This window comes from Poecilia reticulata, linkage group LG19 (assembly GCF_000633615.1).
Source record: "Poecilia reticulata strain Guanapo linkage group LG19, Guppy_female_1.0+MT, whole genome shotgun sequence".
Taxonomy (NCBI): domain Eukaryota; kingdom Metazoa; phylum Chordata; class Actinopteri; order Cyprinodontiformes; family Poeciliidae; genus Poecilia; species Poecilia reticulata.
This window is the reverse complement of record NC_024349.1, coordinates 18,517,697-18,525,176: the sequence shown is the minus strand read 5'-3', so window position 1 is coordinate 18,525,176 and position 7,480 is coordinate 18,517,697. Positions and strand designations below refer to the sequence as shown.

The window sequence follows — 7,480 nt, the reverse complement described above, 5'->3', positions numbered from 1 at the left end:
CTTCCATCTTCTCTCTCTCACTCATCTGTACCGAGATATTTAGCTTCTCTAACGTTGGTATCGCATCGAGAAGGGTCGGGAARGTTTTTGAGCCATTTTCCAGGTCCACTCTGAGTTGTGCAGGAAAACGACATTTAGCCTGTATTCCTTTTTCTTTAAGTTGCTTGATTACACTCCGCAGTCTCACTCTTTTCTTTTGGATTTCTGGAGAGAAGTCCTGGTCGAAGTATATTCTTTTCCCTTGGATAACGATTTGTTTTTGTGACCATGCCTTTTGTAGCACTGCTTCTTTCGCAGTGTAGTCCATGAAGCGGACAATGATGGAGCGCGGCGGATTTGTGTCMGCTGGTCTCGGTCCCAGCGCTCGATGCGCCCTTTCAATCTTAAAGTCCTCCTGCAGCAGAAGCGTGTTTCTGATTATATCCTTTACAAAGCCAGCCATGTCTTGTTTCTCGCTTCCCTCCGGAACTTGATAGATTCTGAGATTGTTACGACGCATACGGTTCTGGAGGTCGTCCCACTGGTTAGTGAGTGAAGCCTCACGTCTCAGCATGTACCGAAGCACYCTCTCATTTCTCTGGCTAACCTCTTCCGTCGCGCCGGTCCTATTCTCTGCTTCCTCCAAACGTTGCTCCAGCTTGTCCGTGCGCTCTTTCAAGTCTCCTACTGTTATTTCCAGTCTTGTTAGGGCGGCTTTTGTTTCAGCAAAAGCATTYTGGTTTTCTTTCCTCAACTCCTTTAGCTCACGCAGAACTTCGGTTATCGTATCATTAGCTTCATTAGCTTTCCTTCCCTCGCTAGCTGCGTTGCTAGTCTGCTGCGGTTCTTTCTTCTCTTTTGGCTCTTTTTGGTCATTTTGCTGCTTACCTACTGTATTTCTTGTCGGCATCGTCTTCTTATTTGCAGTTTCTCTCAGGGGGGTAGCCATAAAGTTGTATAATTTTCCAATTAATCATCAATCTCACGGGAGCCTCCACCCAATGCAACCGTCTCAGAACATGGCACCACCGGAAGTCCACAACATGTTTTTAAAAAGGCAAAGTTGGATAAGATTTTAATTTAAAAATCCCTTTTTTATTTTTTCAGGTCAAATGCGTTGGAAACTTAGCTTCTCCACCGCTGATAATTCCCAAAGAACATGGAGTTTGGTTTTGCAGACTAAACACTATAATTGACATAATCTGTTGTATAACTTCAGGAGGAGTAGAGGGCTGAAGGTAATTTGGCGACACTTCAGAATGATCACAAACCACTATTACGCATATTTACTACCACTAAATGAAACCTCAGACCACTGAAATTTACTCAAGTATCTGGTTAGACCCACAGAAGTACAGCTATATTTACACATCTAAAATTAAAAGGTTAAATAACTCACATTATTAAGAAGAGTGCATTAAGCCCTGTCCATGCAGCCGAATTCATCTGATTTGAAATGAATCAGCTCATTCGTTCCAACAGTAAACAAGACGTTAGAACTGCAGGAATTCAGATCAGACCTCGGTGTAATACAAGATGTCTGCAGATTTAACCAACTCAAGTTTCAGACCTGTATCTTCACAGAAATGTATGAAATTTTTTCAACCAACTGGCGACAAATTAGCACTTTTCCATGATGTATGCAAAAAATTAGCTAGCTAGCTAGCTAGAAAAGAATGTTAGCAGCTAGCTAGCAGTTGTGTAAACCCCCAGAGAACGCACTGAAGATGTTTGAGTGGGACTCAAACTAAATACACAGAATATACAAGATTTAATAGTCTTAGACAAAACTTAATACCTGTAATTAACACATTAAAGGCTAACTTGCTCTTTTTAAAATGAATTTAAGAGGTTTTAAAGGATGAGTGGACACCCTGTAATAGACAACTAACATGACAAGATCTCCTCTTTTATGGTTTCACAGCAAACAAATGTTGACAGAAAAGGATGGAAAAGAGAAAAACTAAAAAAAAAAATTAAACCAAATCAAAAGTGTACTGCACCAATTGTCCCAATCCCTCAGCCACATATGGAGAGCTAATACTCATTGGTTCCCCTCCCACTGACTGAAAAGAATTTCTGCATCAAACTAAAAGAACTTGAGCGGTTCTTACCTGGTGGGGAAGCGGGGCTCGTACTCTTCAACTCCCTGCTGCAGACACAAAGGAGAGAAAAAATTAGTTACAGTTTATTCTGCAATGACGTACATTTACTTATGAAAGCTAGAGGACTGTTGTGATAATCACAACAGTCAGCAGATGGCAGCAAAAATTCTGCAACACAGACTCAAGAATGTGAGTCGTACAAGCTAGCTCCTAGCATCTTTCCATACAAACTGATCTTAAAAGTAAAAAAACAACTTTAAACTGGAGTAAATCTTTCCTTCTGTTTATATATCTCATGTTACAAAATGGATACATGTGCCTTAGTAAGTTGTGTAATATAGTTTTTCAATTTTCAGAAAAAGAACTGAATAAAGTTCTGTGAGATGTTCACAGCCTGGGGGAATGTTTTAGAAACTAAACATGTTTTTAACTTCGACACTTTTCTCACCAACCTGTCTAAACCACACAAATTTTATTTATGAGTAGCAACGTAAAAAGGGATGAATACATTGCAATTTTTAGGCTCATTTATCAAAGAGTTAGAAAAATATACATAATTTTCCTTGCTCTTTCACAATAATGCTTAACTTTGAATTGATCCGTCTTAATAAAGTTTGTGATTGTTACATGATGAAATCTTAAAAAATTCAAGCGGTGTGAAAACTTCTACAAGTCACTGAGCTCCACATCAAGTCTGGCATTGGTTTTGTTACAACGTAAAAGAATAGAAGAAGTAAAATCTATGAAAGACAAAATAATAAAGAAAACCACACAAACCCAGAATTGTTTGATGAGTCATCAACTTAAAGGCCTGATAAGTGAAAGAGTTTGAGGAGCAGAGATTTTCTGAATAGATGGCGACTAAATGACAATCCTCGGCGGCGGTGAGGCAGAAAGAGCAGTTTAAGTTGTTACATGACTGCAGTGCAATTAAGCGTCGCCCACATGTTATGTTCTAGGTGAGGCGTAGGAGGGGATCTGTGCTGATGCAGAGGGGATTCACTGTTTCATAAGGCTCTTTCCTGCCTTGTGATGAATTCTTATCCACCTCATCAGCAGCTCACAGGTATTTTCTCTGAATTTTCCTCTTTCTGCGCTGCGTCACATCCTGCTCTTGACCCCTGCCACCAGGCACAGCCCATTCCTGTAGTAATGTGAGCTAGCGCTGCACATCAATGTTCTTATTTTTAGTCTAGTTTCTTGTGCAAATATCGTAGCATGCTTGAATTTAAGTAAAACTAACTTAGAAGCAACTTTTCAGCCACATATAGCAGCTTGTCAACTAATTTCTTAATATTGATGAGAAAGTGCTAGATCCACCAGATAATTATTTAACTTACAACTTATATTTTTTGAAGAAAATTACTTCTTCATCAATATTAAGAAATTATTGACTTAAACAAGCTCCCGTATCTTGCTGAAATGTTTCTTGTAGGTCTGTTTTATCTTATTTTAAGTCTAATAAGATGTTTGCATTTTAAACTAGAGACCAAAGATACTTGGTAAGATGTTGTGTTTTTACAGTGCGGGATCTTTGTGATGGCTCAGCTAGTGTTTTGTGGGTTTATGTGTGGACGTTCTGCAGCATCTGTACCTGCGGGAAGCCTGGCACCGCGACGCTGTAGGGACGCTGTTGCCTGTGCAGCGTGGCTGTGCTTTGTGCAGACATTCGAGTGTGAGTGCCGTAATCGGGACCGGGCAGAGGCATGTCCTCTCTCTCCAGAAGGTTCCCTGTGCTGCTGCTTTTCCCATGGTGGAGGCTGGAGACACAAGAGAACATGGAAACTTAAAAAAACTGGAACCGTGTCATTCCTGTGTCCCATCTGGGCCAGTTAGTGGAGAGAGCACTTCTGCAAGAATGGAACTGGGAGTTGTTCAAACATCTGGAATTTACAAAAACCACAGAGACTAACAAAACGGAAACACAATAAGCTTCACGTACTTGTGAACTCGAAGCTGCCTCATGGTGTCGCCGTTGCTCTCGGAGACCAGCCGGGTGTAGGAGAAGGGAAACCAGCCCCGCCTGGTGGAGAAGAGACAGCAGGTCAACATTCGTTCTTCAATTTCAGAACCAGAGAACAGAAAGAGAAACAGAAAGGTCACATCTTCAATCCCAAACCACACTCACATCCTCGTCTTCTCGTTCTCGCCATAGTGCCAGCCGTCTCGCGCCTCAGGCACCAGCAGGGTAATGACGTCGCCCTCGGCGAAGCTCAGCAACGTGCTGTTGTCTCCGGCGGCGTGGGAGAAAACGGCCTGGACTCGAGTTCTGCCGTTCCTTTCTAGACCTGCAGCCATGGAGCTGGAGCGGGGCAGCGTGCGAGTCTCCACTGGAGACACAAAACAAAAACGGCACAGAGTTTTTAGTCTTTGAGTAATAAAACATGAAAAAGAGCCGGAATAAATTCAGAGGATGTGTTTACTGTCCTCTGTTATATTGTACAGTGATTTGAGCAGAGCAAGTTTTATGTAAGTCACTCGGGCTCTTTCTCATTTTAAATATCACACGTTCTATTCCCACTTGTTTTGGTCTGTTATTAAACCTGCAGGCTGTGCTTCAGGTGGAGAAAAACATTTTTTTTCCATTGTTCTCAGTCTTTTTTCCTAAAATATTAGAGCTGCAACTAACTATCATTTAAGTTATTAATTAATTAGATTTAAAAAATGGTACATTCTTCAAAATTCAAATGATGAATGATTCAAATTCAAATTCAAAATGTATACATTTTCATACAGTTTTGGCTTAATTGTTGGTCTTGGTGGGTTTTTATTTCAGCAAATCCAAAGTGTCTGCATCCTCCAGTAAACGATTAATCGATTACCAAATTATTTCAATACTTCATCATAATTAATGCGATTAATTGTTTCAGCCCTGATTACTGGTCTCTCCAGCTGATTCAGTGAACTGTTGTGTTGTTGCAGCTTCATGCTGAGCACGGTTTGCACTCAAAGGATTAACAAGGTAATCAGAGTCTTAACTCAATTCTCAGCCAAGATAATTAACGGAAGACGCAAAATAAAATTGCATTCGGAATCCCAGCAACGAAGAGGATTTCTGCAGACGTCTTTACCATGGAGACTTGTTATTTTTTTACGCTTCCACTAAACCTCTGTAGAAAGGAGAGGTGTGTGTGTCCTTACGTTGGGGGGTCTTGCTCTTTGTGGGGGCGGCCTTGCGCACAGGCAGGGTGTTGGAGTAGACCTCCGCTCCATGCCGCTGAGGCTGCGGGGAGGCTTTGCCCTGCGCCACCTTGCTCTCCATCCATTGCTGGTAGTCCTCTCCACCCGCTGCTCCGTTCATCACCGGCATCGCTCCGTCCATCAGCCGCTGCGAGAGAGAGAGAGAGAGAGAGAGAGAGAGAGAGAGAGAGAGAGAGAGAGAGAGAGAGAGAGAGAGAGAGAGAGAGCCAGTGAGACGATTAAAACTCTTTCCTGCACATTTACATCATAGTTGCATAACTTCCTGCAGCTCATTAGCGATAACGAAGGCGTCGAGTGGCTGTTGGTCAGAAACGCTTCGTTAATTAAAATCGTTTATGTACAGAGTTAAAAGCAAGCATCTGTCAAAGAGTTTCAAGGCATTATTATTATTACTGAATGCACAGTATAACTATGTATGCACTGCTTTTTTAATTAGAATTCAAACAAAAACAAGAAAAATGTTTGATGGACATGTGGACTTATTTGTCCAGGAGAAGAGAGCGAGCTGAATGATGTCACAAATTTAAACTCTGTCAGAGCAACAAGCCTGTGACTGATTCAATAAAATTTTATTTCTATCTTCGATCTCACAGCAGCGCTTCACTTACAATCCCTCAACACTAAAAACATTTTTTAAAGTCTTATTTGGAGTCATTTCATCATGTTTTACCAGAGGGTGGGAGAGTATACAAAAAAAAGTTTACTCAAGCAAAAAGGTTCTGTCAAAGAAATTACTCGAGTAAAAATAATTCATGTAAATACCACAATTGCAAAATAACAAATTCAGGCAAAAGAGACATTTTTCCATATCGATGCCTTTCAATATAAAACATTTGAAACAAAAACTGCAGGTTTGTCTGGTCTGGTGAATTTTTGGTTAAAACAAACTTGTTAATTATTCACTGAAGCTCCTCACACAAATCTTACCAAAGAGCGGTGATACATCAGAATAAAATTACTTAAGTAAAACTAAAACCGTATTTTGTTTTACTCAAATCACTTGAGTAAATGTAAGTAGTCACTACCCAACCCTGCGTTTTACCTTCTGTTTCTATAGATTTACATGAAAAGGACCATTTTGTGCTGCATGTTTTGAGCTTCCCGTGTCTCTGCTCGGTGAGGAGCTGCACTAGATGAAACGCACTGCGTGTCCCTGCTCCTTCAATCTGACATTTCTCCATATATGCGTTCTCAGTTCCGGTGTGAACTATAAATGATGAGTCAGAAAGCCATTAGACCGCTCTTAGCCGCAGCAGGACGAAACAACACAATTAACTCCTTGACTGCTTCCATTTTACACTGGAACAGACTCACTTTTTTTTTTTACAATTTGTAAAAGTGAGTGTTTTTACTGTTTCAGATTCGTCTTTATCTGCAGGCTTTCAGTCGTCTGAACAGAGACGCTGCCCCGTTTTTCAGTTTGTGTGAAACGCCTCGTCGTTTGTCTGGTGCGGTAAGGCCCAGGAGAAACTGACCTGCTGGCCCATGGCGGCGCCGGCCCGTAGGGCTGCCAGCTCTGGAGGCATGGGCAGAGGTTTGGCGCCAGAGATGGGCTCGGAGATGCAGGGGTGGAGGGCGCCGGGAGGCACGCCGCCCGCTGCGCCGCTCATCTGCTGCGCCAGGAACATGGCCCGATCCGGCAGCTTGGTCGGTTCGGCGCACACCTGCTGCCACACCGGGATCTTCTGGGACAAAAGCTCCTTACCCTGGAAACACAGAGAGAGAACAGGCTCAGCATGATCTGTTATATGGAGAGTTATTTGGGCTGGCAATTTGTTTAATCGTCAGAAATTAAACAGTAAAAACAATAATTCTGTTAAAGAAGTACACCAACAGTCTTAATTGGTTACAAAAGTTTTGGTTATTGCATTTTTCTTACTTTTTCACCCTTTTAACAAACTCATGTATCCGTTCTTTAAAGCAGGGATATGTGACCTGAGTCAGGTTAACCCAGTCAAGTCGTGTTCGGATCTTTTGGAGCTGGAAGGATCTCAAACAATGCATGGTTGGGGTTCTTCAGACAGAACGTTTTCCATTTGAAACATTCAATAGAGGCAGAGCACAAAGGATTTAAATGTAAAATCACTTAGAATCTTGATATTGGCACAAACAAAGGTAATAACTAGGAAACACCAAATAAGGAGAACTGGATATATGTGATGCATGTTATTGATGTTACAGAGAAGCTAACCTCT

At 41.6% G+C, this 7,480-nt stretch overlaps 1 protein-coding gene across 13 annotated transcripts in view; it reads right to left on the bottom strand.

Moving 5' to 3' along the window:
- Positions 1-7,480, bottom strand: part of LOC103481851 (brain-specific angiogenesis inhibitor 1-associated protein 2-like) — a 62,106-nt gene that overhangs the window by 11,634 nt on the left and 42,992 nt on the right. For 9 of the 13 annotated variants that reach the window (XM_008437621.2, XM_008437620.2, XM_008437623.2 and 6 more), the window contains 6 exons: positions 6,761-6,991; positions 5,226-5,412; positions 4,213-4,414; positions 4,027-4,107; positions 3,679-3,844; positions 2,094-2,131 (listed from right to left, as the gene is read on the bottom strand). In XM_008437621.2, the coding sequence (XP_008435843.1) occupies positions 2,094-2,131; positions 3,679-3,844; positions 4,027-4,107; positions 4,213-4,414; positions 5,226-5,412; positions 6,761-6,991 (905 nt within the window). The remainder of the gene's footprint in view (positions 1-2,093; positions 2,132-3,678; positions 3,845-4,026; positions 4,108-4,212; positions 4,415-5,225; positions 5,413-6,760; positions 6,992-7,480) is intronic. The other 4 variants (XM_017310729.1, XM_008437622.2, XM_008437627.2 and 1 more) reach the window with 1 other exon arrangement.